The sequence below is a fragment of the Paramormyrops kingsleyae genome, chromosome 13, assembly GCF_048594095.1.
Source record: "Paramormyrops kingsleyae isolate MSU_618 chromosome 13, PKINGS_0.4, whole genome shotgun sequence".
NCBI lineage: Eukaryota > Metazoa > Chordata > Actinopteri > Osteoglossiformes > Mormyridae > Paramormyrops > Paramormyrops kingsleyae.
Genome location: NC_132809.1, coordinates 21,239,249 through 21,253,648, shown reverse-complemented (window position 1 = coordinate 21,253,648; position 14,400 = coordinate 21,239,249). Strand labels below are relative to the sequence as shown.

Sequence of the window (14,400 nt, the reverse complement as noted above, 5' to 3'; positions counted from 1 at the left end):
ACCTTTAAAGTGACATGATTTTCGGTGGCGCTGGATCACAGATTAGTAGGTCAGCATTTTACTTTACAAATACACGTGGTGTGGGCAATGTATGAACTACCTTTGAGCAATACACTTTTGGGCTTCAGTGAGTTTTGTTTCGTTGTCAGGAACACGATCGAATTACACCATAAAGCCAGTTTCATCATTTAGAAAATGAAAAGATTTTAAAACGATTATAGTAAAGCAACAAGCCCAGACTTTTTTCAAACAATTCAGCATTCAGACAGAACAACAAATATGTAGCTGCCTTTTTATTGGTTGGTAGGGGTGTAAGGTTTGTATCAGCAGATTGTAGAGAACATCAGGTCAGTCACCTATAAGGTTCGAAGTCTTCCATAAACCTTTTTTCGGGGGTGTTACCCAGCTCCGCCAATCAATGAAATCTGTGTTACATTGTTTTTCCTCCGCCCTCAAAGCTCCCAATCGATGCCTTCGGATCTCGATGTCTTCTGTCTTTTGATTTTCGCCTGACTGTTCTCACATACTTCGTGCTTTTTGTCTGGTCCCGTGACTTCCACAAGCCCCAGTGTATGGTAGGTCTGTGGTGGTGAAAACCATAAAAGCAGCCCAGGTCAGAATTATTATAGCCACTAAATTATGAGCCAGCGGAAGAGATGCCATCGAGTTATGGCTTGATGCTGCTTCTGTTGCTGCTGTTAATGGTGCTTTCATACAACGCCAGTCCTGTAAACAAATGCCTGAGAGAGAAGTCCTGCAAAACTCGTCCCCCGGTCGTCTTGAGTAAGTAATGCTCATTTCCTTGATTATATGCTGGTGACTCAAATTTTCGTCTGCAATCGGTTTCACATCTGTGACTTAAGACATGTCATGTTATACACAGTAACAGTGTTTTATGTAAATGAATCATTCGTTAAGCATGGCAGATTTGCGCCAATTTAAAAATGATTTGAAAATCATTGTAATAACGTAGCTGATTAGCCTATAATAGCCATGCCTATACGTTATATGTCGTTATATGTATAATATACGTCATCGGTTAACGATTGTAAGCATTTTATAATAATGGTAGTGATTTTATTGTTATTTTTCGTGTCCCGGAACTTTTGAGTGGTGTGGAGTACCTACGCCTGTGGTTATATTTTAGCTGTTTATTTCGGAATGAAACTTGCTTCAATAAGTCATATGACAGCGTGTTGAAATTGCCCTCCTGTGTTGCGCGTGAAACGTCAGATATACAGTGAAATTTGCATTGCAATAATACGTTACTGATCCCATTTTCCTCTACTTAAACACACAGTAATACTGTTTTGCGGTGGAAATGGTTGTGTAATTTTGTGCACTTGGAGAGAAGTTTGTTTACGACAATGTAAAACACAAGACTAATAAAAACTGAAAGTATTCGCTGTTCCTTTTAAACTAAGCAATGGTATCTTATTCATTACAATCAAAATGAATTAATGGATGTATTAATGCTACAGATGTTAAAATATTCTGTAACTGCTTAGTGATGCTTTTCTGAGTGGCTACAAAATAGTCTGCCCACAATGAGCTGGTTGAACCTTAGTTCTAGGATAAAACAACTTAAAAAAATTAAATAAAGTGGTTGATACATTGACTGGTTTATACATTGCCATTATAAGATGCTTTATGTTGTGTATAAATCAGGGTTATTCAGCTCACGGTCCTCGAGGTCCGAGCACTGCTGGTTTTCCAGCCTTCCTTTACCTGTCAGTCAGGTGTGAAGCCTCTGACCAATCAGAATCAGTCATTATTAAACAACTATCTGGGAGAACTGAAAACACGGCCTGGATTTGGAATCGAGGTCAAGAGTTGAAGAATCCTGGTATAAATGGTCCTGACTGACGTGAAATGTGCTCTGCTTTTAGTTAAACTACCTCCTTTTTCTCTATATTTGTGTGTTTTTCTTTTACTTTAAGATCTAGTGTAATTATGTGTCCTAAAGTATATTCCTTATATATGTGAAGAGATTTTTTTTTTTGTTTGCTATGCGATTCTTGGTAAAAATTCTGCAGTTTCAAAAACTCAATTTGAACTGAGAAAGGTATGAGTTGATCACATCAACCTGACAGTGTCACCTCTTTGCACCTGGATGGTAAAGTGCTGCATATCTTCAAGTACCTTCAGCTCGGATAACATTGCCATAGGCCCGTCAACACCAGATTCTGATTGGTAGGTCTGATTTAGTCACATGACCGTATGACCTTGTCTTGCAGTCCCAGGAGACCTGGGGAACCAGCTGGAAGCCAAGCTGGATAAGCCCAGTGTCGTTCACTATGTCTGCTACAAGAAGACTGATGATTACTTCACCCTTTGGCTCAACTTGGAGCTGCTGGTGCCTGTGGCCATCGACTGCTGGATCGATAACATGCGGTGAGTTGAGCTGAGAGGGGAACATGAGCCCCTGACCTCTCGTCCAGCCTTTAGTACGAAACCATTGACACTGTGATCAGTTTGTCACTGCCAGTGGACATAGCCCCTAAAACGAGGCTGCAGTTTTCTCTGACAGCAGCTGGTGTCGGTGAGGTTTATTGCACGTCTGAAATAACTTCCCTTTCAGTTTATCTGTTTCTCTATCTCGTGTTCCATTTACATTTTTCTGCCAAAGGTGACAGAGACACTTCTGATTCTCTTTCTCAGTTTTGTGTTCCTCATTAATTAGCTGTATATAACCATGTATGCAGAACCGAATGTTGACTCTAGATGGGGATTTGATACCGAAATCAACCAGAGGCAGTTCTAGACATTTTTTTTTTTTTTTTTTTACTAAAGCCAATGTAAAGCACCTTATTTAGGATTATATAATCTCTAGGTAATCTTGTTACAGCTTGCTGTGTGTTAAACTGTTACATGTAACCTATGTTTCACCATGAATATAGCCCTAGCTGCTTGCATGACGTGAAATCTCATTTTAACTATGGGTACAGAAACCAGGTGTACTTGTTAGGGGATTAAGAGTGTCTGTGTGTGCACCTGTCTCTCTCAGGCTGATTTACAACCAGACAACGAGAAGCACAGAGGCCCCCCCTGGGGTGATTGTGCGGGTGCCTGGATTCGGGAAGACTTACCCCCTGGAGTTTCTGGACCCCAGTAAACGCACTGTGGGTGAGTGACTGAGCTGCTACAGGCTGTGTGCGCATGTATGTTTGTGTGTGTGTGGTTGCAAGGCTGTATACGTGAGTAACTCATTTTACCGGTCATCAAATTCGTGTGCCGCGTCAGGAAGTAGCAGCAGGATATTTTGGTTTGCGGAGACTGTCAGAATTTTGCAGTGCCCCCGGCCTCAACCTGACAGAACATCTCTGCAATGCTGGAACACAGAATCAGTACCAGTACTAAGATGCTCTTTCCCAGTAGTGAGGCTTCGCTTTGTGGAGACTCGGAGCCAGGAAAGGTTTTCCACAGCACACTATCTTTCGATGGAGCCAATATGATTTAATGAAGGGGGGGGAAAAAAAAAAACGTATCCAATGAGTTTTGTGTGCAGAAGTATCTGCAGGTATTATAGAGAATGTCTCTTCCTTGGTAGGTATCTACTTCTTCGCCATAGTGCAGGCGCTGGTGGACTGGGGATACACACGGGACGAGGATGTTCGGGGGGCTCCTTATGACTGGCGCAAGGCCCCCAGTGAGTACAGACACTGCCAAGCTCACTACCGCATCCCTGCTGAGTACTCATACACCCCACAAACACTCTACATGCGCACTTTCTACATGGCCGGTTGGAACTTTAGATCAGGGAACAAAATGCCAGCTTTGAAGATGGCATGATAATATGCTGTAAATCTTAGCTATTATAAAATTTTACACAAATTTTACAGGTTTCTGCAGGTGTTTCTATAACTTTCCCTGACAAATTGATTAATCTTTGTCATGCAAATAAAAAAACGTAACTAGGAATATTCTCCCAGTTAATGTACAATTATCGTATTGGCTCGAATAAGACAACCCTCCACTTTTTAGCAACTATTTTTAGAAAAAAACTTTTTGGAATACCAAATCTTAATTTTATTTGACAAGAACATACAATAAGTTAACCAGCAGCCACAGGCAGTTGGTTTAGTGTATTCGGTTAAGTGTATTACATTTACATTTACATTTACAGCATTTGGCAGACGCCCTTAGCCAGAGCGACTTACATAAGTGCTTTAAGACTCTACAATGAATTTTTCCCGATACTAGCTCAATAAACAGCAAGCATTAAACAGCAAGCATTCCAAAAAAAAAACCAAATATATTATCGGAGGGGGTTGATGATGTATTTTACAATCTTGAGTATTTGGTTGAGCCATATTAATAAATGAAATGACAGCTCTTTCACAACTGAAATGTTACTGTCATTATTAACAGCCACTATCGCTTTAATACTAGCAGTGACTCAGCCAGGGAAGCCAGCAATTTACGCGACACTCAAGGATACGCGCTAAACATGCACATTGCCAGGGCTGCCAACTCTCACACACCTGGCGTGACGCTCACGCTTTGACTCGCCTTACGGGAGTCTGTATCACAGTAAGTCAAAACACTTGTTACAAAAAATTGAATGTCGCGCCAACTCTTCCCTTTCTTGTCTAGACCCCGAAAGATGACACTTTGTCAGACGTATTTTGTAAGAAAAAAAATCCATCTTGTATTTGGGCTAACATATTACATGACCTTCTGCTATTAAAAAGGAGTGTAGGAAAAATCTTACACTGTTCCACAGAACATGGAATTTTCCAGTTACGATTCCTTTTTCCCCTAATAATGGCTAACTGTGTCTTCCAGTAATGATTAAGAATGGCTTCAAAATACAGTTTCCTCCCTGAACTTGATATCCTTTCTAAATTTCCCAACAGCCATTTCCAGCCCAATTTTAATGCCAGTGGATTGATCCACACCGGTTTGTAATTCCAGAATATAAATACAGCTTTACTATAGTGAAGTTGTTGGTGCTGTTCTCCGGACCAATCCTCTCTGTCCACATCACAGATGAGAACAAGGCCTACTTCCTGGAGCTGCAGAAGATGATCGAGGAGATGGCTGAGAAGTATGGCAGCCCTGTGCTGCTGATGGCTCATAGCATGGGCAACATGTACACACTGTACTTCCTAAACCAGCAGCCGCAAGCCTGGAAGGACCGCTATATCAAGGCCTTTGTCGCCCTGGCACCTCCCTGGGGGGGCGTGACTAAAACGCTCAGAGTGGTGGCATCAGGTAGAGGCGTGTGTGTGTGTGTGTGTGTGTGTGAGAGAGAGAGAGAGAGATTGTGTTGAATTCATTCCTTAGTGTGTGTGTGTGTGTGTGTGAGAGTGTGTGTGTGTGTGTGTGTGTGTGTGAGAGAGAGAGAGAGAGAGAGAGTGTGTTGAATTCATTCCTTAGTGTGTGTGTGTGTGTGTGAGAGTGTGTGTGTGTGTGTGTGTGAGAGAGAGAGAGAGAGAGAGAGAGTGAGTGTGTTGAATTCATTCCTTTGAACAGTATGAGCACATTAGCTCACTTTGCAGGTCGGCCACTGTAGTGCCATGTGTGAATCCATTAGTGAAGTGAGCTCATTGGCTAATTGTGCTCTGACCCCGCCCCCCGTCACAGGTGACAACGACCACATCCCGCTGATCAGCCCCCTGAAGATCCGCTCCCAGCAGCGCACTGCCGTCACCACCACGTGGCTCTTCCCGTATGCCAACAGCTGGTCCGCCGACCAGGTGCTGGTGTCGACGCCCAATGCCAACTACACGCTGCGTGACTACCAGCGCTTTTTCTCCGACGTGGGCTTCCCAGAGGGCTGGGCCATGCGGCAGGACACGGAGCCGCTGGTGAGCGCCCTGGAGCCGCCCGGCGTCACCGTGCACTGCCTGTACGGTAGCGGCGTGCCCACAGCCGAGGCCTTCCACTACGACGCCTCCTTCCCGGATGTGGAGCCCAGCGTGGTGGAGGGCGACGGCGACGGCACGGTGAACCTGGTGAGCGCCACCCAGTGCCGCCGCTGGTCGGGCCGTCAGCCGCAGCCCGTCCACCTGGTGGAGCTCCCGGGCAACGAGCACGTGGCTATGCTGCTTAACGGCACCACCGTGGCATACATCAAAAACGTGGTCCTCTCCCCCTGATAGCCCAGGCAGAGCGGTGATGTCATAGTCTCGCCTTCACGCTACAAAGGACGCAGAAGTATTCTAAGAATCCAAGACCGTAGTCAATAGATCATTTCTATTGGGCTTGTGGGACTGCAAAGTATAACAAGCGGACTCTTCTGCTAGTCCCGGTTTGTTTGAACAAAGACTGAGCCCAGGATTAAAACTGGCTCCGGTTTTAATTGGCCTTTTAATTTTTTTTTTTTTAAGGTGTGTTACCGTTATATTTTGTTTAATTTAATTCTCCTGCATTTGCAGCCCTGTCAAACCACTACTGATGACGGTTGCCACTGCAGCCTGAATGTTTGACCTTTTGAGGTTTTAAGTGTCTCCAGTCGTCATGCCAACCGGAGGCCTTTATTCTCAGTGCGGGGTGGGAGGGGGATCCTGGCCATTTTTACGGCTGACCACCTTTCACCTGTCATTGTTTTCCTTGAGTATATTGATTGTTATTATTATTGGCTTTTATTTTGATATACATGATTTTGTTTATAGGATTTCCTACATTGTCCATAGAGGGGTGATCAGTGCCCTTTCTGAACGGACACCTGTTACAATTGACCTAGTAACCTCCATTCATGAGTTGACTTGACCTCAGTCCAAGAACATGTAACTCTCACGTAGTTAAACTGTAAAAAACAGTCTTTGAGCTGTACTGTGTGCCGCATGTGTGTGCGCCCAGCCTACTGAGACCGTTCTCTTCACAGCACCTTCACTTGATAAGGGACCACACGTTTGCACACCACCCCGCACCACACGTTTGCACACCACCCCGCATTCTCCCGGCACCAGCTCCGCAGGCTTCCTCAGACTGCCGCGTGCTGTTGCGTTGGCCTTGGACTGTGCTTTTACATGCTGAAATAATATTAAAAGTTTTTTGGGGTATTACATTCTTAAGTGCTAAATATGACTGTAGTTCAACATTTCATTATTGATAGTGCCTAGTTCCTGAAACATTTGGTAATTAAATGAAAATGAATCTAAGCTTATACTATTGAACTAATATGGATTGTTTTGTAGGCCAGGTATAAATCTATCGGTATAAATCTGGGACCATTTAATCTATTTATAAGCTGAAATGGACCCATTACTTTTGAACAACGAACGTGACCTATAGATCAGTATTTTATATTTATATCAAACCTGATTCATTAAGATCTTGCTCATAATAAATCTGGAGAACTGGGACGGGGGAAACCTGCTCTACTCAATGTCTGCTCAAAATGACCCCATTCAGGGGAAAACAAGTCTCTTCCCATGAAGATTTCCTGCCCCATTTCATTAGAAAACTGCACCACCTGCTGGATGCCGCCCTGCAGTGCACATGCTGGCTGCAAACGGCATCCACTCCCAGCCCCTCTGTACATTAAAGGGAAGTTCACTCCTGGTTACCTTCTGGGTGTGGTGGCTCGCATGCCTTAACCCCTCCCACCCCCCCCACCCCGCCTTGGTTTGGATCGTCATGTATGAGCTCCACCCAAAAATGAAGGTTGGTTGAACAAAGTGGAATTTTCTCAATAAATATTTATCAGAAACCTGTTTACTTCGAATTAATGGTGACAGCAGTGTATTTTCCTATCTTTTACAAACTCATGCCATTTATAACCAGTATTTTAAAAGTATGTTTACAAAATATTTATCCATCCATCCATCTATCCGGGTCAGGAATACAGGGACTCTGGGAATTTCATTTCAGGCGACAAAGGGCACAATAATGGAGTACAGCCATGATATCCAGCCAGTCCATCGCCGGGCATAGATAGACTAAAGGTGACGATACACAGGGCAACTTTTTGTACAATGTAACAGGTAATTACCAAACAGGTGAGTCAACGGGCAACTCGTCTGGATCTGGGCAATTACAAAAAGTTGCCCACTCCCAGAGTTTTTCAAATAGAAATTTGTTGATATGGACGGGAACGTGCCAGAGCAACAATGCTCAGACAGTTGCCCTGTGTATCATCACTCTAAGATGATGATTTACCAGCCATAGCCTAAATAATCTTGAGTCAAGGATGGCATAATGATGACTGATGTTAGTTCTTCTAGCGAGGCAAGGCAGTCCAGCTCAGCACAGCTGAAAGCAGAACATCTTGTTTCCAGCCTTACAGCGGAGCTGCTGGCAAGTGAGCCTCAGTGGGAAGACGGCATCTTCATGGGAGTCCAGGAGACTCTAGGGGGAACAGCAGGTGCCACGGGACAGATTATTTCACACAGGCTCATGGGGGCTGTCGATTTGGGTGTTTTTCCACCGCACCGGGTACCGTACTTTGGGTACTTTCCATGGACTTCAAGTCGAGTACCAGTACCGAAAGTATCACAGCAGCTGGGATACTTCTTTGGTATTTGGGTGGGACTTGAAAGTGTTCATTGTTAAATGGCTATGCAAATAGCCTGCCTATGAAGCACAATACAACTGGCACCTTGAACAAAGTTGTGAACTCAGAAAACAACGATAAATGGAGTAAAAAAAAAAAAAAAAAAAAGGTGATAATAATGTATGCATGGACAAAAGGAGAGCTTTAATGGTGATCTGGTTCCACTGGGGCTCCATTATATTGGGGGGGAAAAAATCAAATATTGCAATGTAATTTTGCTGGAATTGATATTGGGAAATGTATAAAACAAATTAGTTCAAGATCTTACACTCATTTAGGATTTAAACAGTATGCATGAAAATAATTACAATTGACAGAGAGCATATGCAGAGCTCACTCAAAAGCAGCAGCAGTAAACTTTAAAATTATTTTTAAGCGTATACTAGATAATCTTGAAAAGGAATAATCCTTAAACTTTCAATTCTTGCTAAGCTTTGTTTCGTATGACAAAGTAAAAATGTTTTTGTGAAACTTAAACGCCCCGTGCTATAATGTCCAAACGGCATTTAGCAGGGGTGGCCAGTAATCTAATTAGGGAGTTGCATCGAAAAGCTGCATACACACCGGCCCTTTGTGGATAAGATCGACCACACCTGGTATAAAGGTATGAATACACCTGATCTCAAACCAGCTGACTATCACAGAGCTTGTAATGTGAGAACTTTGTGTGCATAGCATGCAGTGTTGGTATCATTACTGCACATTGCCCATCTCTATAACATACTACAGCCATTTTTTGAATTCAGTACAAAATATCCGCCTCACGTTGTGATGTCTTTCAGCGCCAGGTTTTACAATAATGGAAAACCACCACAAAGTACAGTAATTTTGGTACTTTTTTGAAGTATCAAAACTATGATACCTGGTGCAGTGGAAAAGTGCCTTTAGTGTGGTACGATTCATACGAAAGGCATGCAAATCAACTTCACAAGTTACTAATAATCTTCTATCTTTGGAATGACTAGTTGCCTGGCGGCTGTACCACGCACAGAAACACGCAGAAACCACCACAGAGCATGTGTGCCCATATGCTTAAAGTGCGGGCAGAGAAAGGGAGGCGTCACCTGGAGCTGCGGCAGACACTCAGCACGCAGCCTGTCCGACTGGTCACCCACACACCAGGCCAGGCTGATGTGGAAGGAAGGTTTCTGTGGGGAGAAGTGGCACCAGGCTTAAATATCCACTGAGCTCATGTCTCACGGACACACTGCCAAATGACCAGCATGTCCACAGAAATATGATAAAGGTGAGTACTCTGCCGAAATGGGATGGAAATCCATATTAATCTGGAAAATGTGCTTATATAGGATCACCTAAAGAGGCTTCGTTTTATTTTCCTTGTGTTTCGGACTGAACCCCAGTCCTTGATTGTTTGTGTATGTGTTCAATGGTACATTACTAAAAAACAATCCCACACAAATGCAGATATATATATTTTCAGAAAAACACAATCTGTGACGATTTAGGACCAACGCTGCCTTTGCAGGTTTCTGAGCACGTTTATATGCTACACAAGCCAACACCTCAAAGTCACCCTGACCAAAAATGTGCATGGGGGGCTCTGACCTGATAGAAGGTACTGAGATTAAACTCCTCCATCGTTTTGTCCACGACTCTAACCAGTTCCAGCAGCTGAGCGTGTCCCGTGGAAACCTCCAGTGCAAGAAAGGTTCTGCAGCAGAACACAACCACAACTGACACTTCTTATAAATTGTTTTCTGTTCTGTATGCATGATCAGTGTAACCTGGACATACCAAACAAATGTTTTTCCAACATGTCATTTTAGGTGTCCTATATGATCATTTTTAATTATCGTAACTAGGCTGACTCATAATTAATGCAAACTGCTGATGATAAAAGCCTGTATGGCTGTGAAATATAAAGCACTCTGCTGACTCTGGATCTACTCTTGCATGGTTCCTGCGTGATCTCACCTTGTCTTCTCCTGGTTGCTGTAGACCTTCAGCTGGCTCGCAATACAGCTGAACCTACAGTGGACAGAAGCACATGCCATAAGCACCCAAATAAAAGGTAAACTAGACATCGCCTTATCCTTTTGGATTCAATTTCTTCCTTAATTTTTAAATAAAGACTGACTACTGTAGAAAGACTCCAACCCTGTAAGACTGATGGACGGATTAACGCAGAAGGTTTGGTCATGACAGAACCCCCAACGCACAGATAAAGAGGAGCCTGGAGGAGGTCAGAGAGCCCAACTCACCGGGAACATTGGGCCAAGCCCGTCTGGAGGGACATCACAAAGGGCTGGATCCAATGGTGAGGGAGCACGACTGTCTGGGACAGGCTGAGGTGGAACTCAGTGGAACACGACAGCTGGAACCCGTGGGTAGTTGTAAGCCGGGACATCTCTTCCAGCAGCTCCAAAAAGCCATCCTCAGGATGATCTACGAGCAGGGACACCCAAAAGGGTGTGTGACAAAATTAGTAATGGGATGGTGGCACCCTCCATGGTATAGCGATCAACACTTACAAGGCAGGTACACATATGTAGCCCAGTTCCCTCGCTCATGCTGGAAGGAGCGCACTCGACCGCCGTGTAGTGAGCTGTCCTCTGTCACCTTCTCCTCTGGAAACATCTCCAGCACACTCTCTGGCAGGGGTAGGCGGGGCTTTTGGTGAAGGGGAGGAGTCTCTTCGATACAGATTCCATCCTCTGATTGGGGATGGCTGTGGTCTCTTCCCAGTTAGGAAAGAACACACAAATGAATTCACATATTTAACCAACTAAGCTCCATATCACATCACAGAAAACTGTATGTCCCTTTTACAACTAAACATCCAAAAACAGACGAACTTGTACTCCTTAGCATAAGGTTTACTTTGGTCAAAAACGTGTGGGCGTTTTTTGGCGCTTTCGCATCATGAACTTGCGTTGTCTTCCCAACGCAGGACCTCGAGCCGACTGTAGATCCTCAGGGGTTGGTCCTGAACCTTTTTTTAGTCCGTACTCCGGAGTAGATACTTATCGCTAGACCAGGAATTAATGGGTGAGGCTTAGCGGTTGACCACAAACACCGGCGTTAACTTGGAAGTTATACAGAAGTGCGGGAAAAAAAATAGATAGCAGTAGTGGAGCAAAAATGAAGCAGATGGAATTATTTTTGTACCTCAATTAATCTACATTAAACCATTTTTCTGGCATCTCCACATTCCTGCATCGGAAAATCCGTTTGGCAACCAACATACTCCTGTCTAATATCACCAGCACTTATTAGCAGAATAATGTCACATTGTTTGCTATTTTGTAGGAAATGAAAGATTGATCTGCTGGCCAGATTTAATAATGGATTATAAAAATGTAGTGGGCCATATAAATAAAATATAAATAACATCCTCCATTGTTTTGTGGTGACAGTGTAGTTCCGTATGAAATTACATGTTACGTTTAAGCTACAAGCTTTTTATCGTCCATGATTAAGTCACAGTTCCCATTGTGCTGTGTGAAAGTGACACACGAAAGTGGCTCAGAACTACAAAAGGTCTCAGTCAAGATGGCCCAGGAACTAGGTGGTAAAGTGCCTTTTAACCCCAACTTTGTGCCTTACGCTGCCTGTGAGACTCACTATCTTTCATTTTGATTAAATTTGGCGTGTGAATTACACTAACCTTTCAGAGCTCAGAAATGTTTTTAGTTAAAAAATACTTTTAATTCATTATTAAAATATTCCCTTTGAGACGAAGCACCTTTTCTACACCAGGGTAGCAAAAAAATGTTACAAATACAGATGTTTTTTTTTCTTGTTGTTCTTAGATTTTGGTATTTCTTATGAGCTGTAACATTTTTTACCATTACAGCCACATAATTCAGTTGTACTTTCCTGAAAAGGCACACAAAGAATACTTTTCACAATATGGCCAAATTTAATTTTTCATGGGTCTATGTTTCTTTATTTAAGGTCAAAGTTCATCTCGCAAACTGCATATTTTTTTTTACTGCTTTTGGTTATTAAACAACAAAAGTGTGTGGGACTTTCCAAAGATTTTCTCCTTTTTCTTGCAAGATGAAGTCCAGGCATACCAGAGCTGTCACAGCTAAAAAGTCGCAGCTCAAAACAAAACACTATGAGTTATAATTTTTCGTTAACCCCCATTGTAGAAAAGACACCATTTCTCAAAGGGATTTTTTTTTATACAAACAAAAAATATTTCTGGGCTCTGTCAGTTCTGTGTAATTCACAAGCGAAATTTCATTAAAATCAGAAATACTTGTGCAAAATCATTTTTTGAAATTTGTTGCATTAAAATGAAATGACCCCACCATAAAATTGCATGATGAGGAAAAATGCATAGTTTGCTTGTGTGAAATGAATGATTGTACATTAGCTCCCAATTTAAAGACACCTGTTGCCAATTAAATTATGAAACCTGTGACACCATATTCATGACAAAGCAAATATAATTAAAAACTATTTAGAATCAAAACTTCAAGATTTATATAATCTTATGGATTTTACTGTATAAGTTGATATTACTGTTCAGTTCCCCACAAAAGCAGACTTTTATTTCGAAAGATTTAACACTTTCAGTGATGACATGAGAGACAGGTGACCTCCTATGATTTATCCCCATTAGATTAAATCTGCCTCTTTCTGAACCCAAAGACGTTTTAGATTACATTACCCCAGGAACCTAATGAGCAGATAGAAGTTGGATAGATGGAATATAGTTTGGATAGATGTTAACATGCAGAAAAAAAAGCTTACAGTAGAAATAATACGACGGACAAATATGACAGAATAAGTCATATCTGCCTTTTCAAACAAACAGAGAGATAAAGGGATAGAAATTGCTCAAATTGCAGCGTTTAGGTAATTTTCAGCAAATCACAAGGAAGATAAAATTTATGAAGAAAAGTGAAAATTAAAATATTTCCATTTGCTTGTTGTTAATCGTTTTGTTTCATATCAAAATTAGAGAATTCTGCATTTAAAACTACAAAGGAAGAGACACTATGAGTAAGTAGGTAGATGTTTGGAAGGGAAAGAAACTGGTAGTGGTAAACAGTGTGCCACAGTAATATAATTACTAGGGTGACCAGATAATCCATGTCAGGGAGGACACTCTGAGCTAGGACAGGAATTGTAATTTACCATTTCAATTAAAAGGACCTGGATTTCACTTCAGCACTGAGCTCTTGCTGTGTGCTGATTGGTCAGTCTCCTATAATCATGCATGTGTCACTAATGCTAATGTGAAACAGCTGGATGTGTCTTTCAGTCAAGGAAACAAACCAGTCAAAGCACAAGAAGAGCTGAACTATTTAGCGGAGCACAGGAGCCTTTCAATTTGAAAGTAGTTTGTAAAACCTGAAGTAGCTCAAAGTGTCCTCCCTGACATGGATTATCTGGTCACCCTATAATTACACTAACACAATTATGATATAACTCAAAACTGATTAACTTGTTTAATACTTACTCAGAGCCCGTAGTAGGTTTAACCTTTTTACAAAAACTGGAAGGGTAATCAGTTTCACTGCGCTGTCGTTTTCGTTTTTCGCCTTTTATATTTCCTTTTTCTTCTTCTTCTTCTTCTTCGGAACTGCTACTGTACCCAACTAACATGTCGTAAGGCAGACATACGGTCGTTAAGCTATTATTTGGACATTCTGCGACAAAGAGGAAGCTGATCGACCGCACTTAACGCTGATAGGCCGAAATGCGTTCGGCCCGCTCCAACTAAACAAAACTACACAGTCCCGCGTAATCGATACAAACCACCCAATCACCGCACACCTGATTGGTCCTCTGATCACGTGACTGGAAATGACCCGAGTCATGCGACCTTTACAGCCCATCACTTCCGCAATTCATTAGGTTCCGATACCTTGTGTTATGGCTGAAAATGTATATATACCAGTATTTCATAGATACAAGCT

At 42.4% G+C, this 14,400-nt stretch overlaps 2 protein-coding genes across 2 annotated transcripts; one reads left to right on the top strand and one right to left on the bottom strand.

Moving 5' to 3' along the window:
* The first annotated feature begins 464 nt into the window (after positions 1 to 464).
* Positions 465 to 7,664, top strand: pla2g15 (phospholipase A2, group XV). The gene is made up of 6 exons (XM_023841680.2): positions 465 to 783; positions 2,238 to 2,394; positions 3,008 to 3,126; positions 3,551 to 3,649; positions 4,993 to 5,217; positions 5,590 to 7,664. The coding sequence occupies exons 1-6, from the start codon at positions 657 to 659 to the stop codon at positions 6,102 to 6,104; spliced, it is 1,242 nt and encodes a 413-aa protein (XP_023697448.1). The 5' UTR covers positions 465 to 656; the 3' UTR covers positions 6,105 to 7,664.
* Positions 7,648 to 14,370, bottom strand: usb1 (U6 snRNA biogenesis 1). The gene is made up of 7 exons (XM_023841681.2): positions 13,941 to 14,370; positions 10,996 to 11,201; positions 10,726 to 10,909; positions 10,439 to 10,492; positions 10,070 to 10,175; positions 9,568 to 9,651; positions 7,648 to 8,298 (listed from the first exon to the last, which is right to left on the bottom strand). The coding sequence occupies exons 1-7, from the start codon at positions 14,084 to 14,086 to the stop codon at positions 8,194 to 8,196; spliced, it is 885 nt and encodes a 294-aa protein (XP_023697449.2). The 5' UTR covers positions 14,087 to 14,370; the 3' UTR covers positions 7,648 to 8,193.
* Positions 14,371 to 14,400: the final 30 nt, after the last annotated feature.

Coding starts and splice junctions, on each gene's coding strand:
- pla2g15 (XM_023841680.2), top strand. CDS start 657: ATGCCATCGAGTTATGGCTTGATGCTGCTTCTGTTGCTGCTGTTAATG. Junction 3,650..4,992: donor TGACTGGCGCAAGGCCCCCA/GTGAGTACAGAC, acceptor TCCACATCACAG/ATGAGAACAAGGCCTACTTC. Junction 5,218..5,589: donor GCTCAGAGTGGTGGCATCAG/GTAGAGGCGTGT, acceptor CCCCCGTCACAG/GTGACAACGACCACATCCCG.
- usb1 (XM_023841681.2), bottom strand. CDS start 14,086: ATGTTAGTTGGGTACAGTAGCAGTTCCGAAGAAGAAGAAGAAGAAGAA. Junction 9,652..10,069: donor ATCTCAGTACCTTCTATCAG/GTCAGAGCCCCC, acceptor TTCTCCCCACAG/AAACCTTCCTTCCACATCAG. Junction 8,299..9,567: donor AGTGTCTGCCGCAGCTCCAG/GTGACGCCTCCC, acceptor TGTTCCCCCTAG/AGTCTCCTGGACTCCCATGA.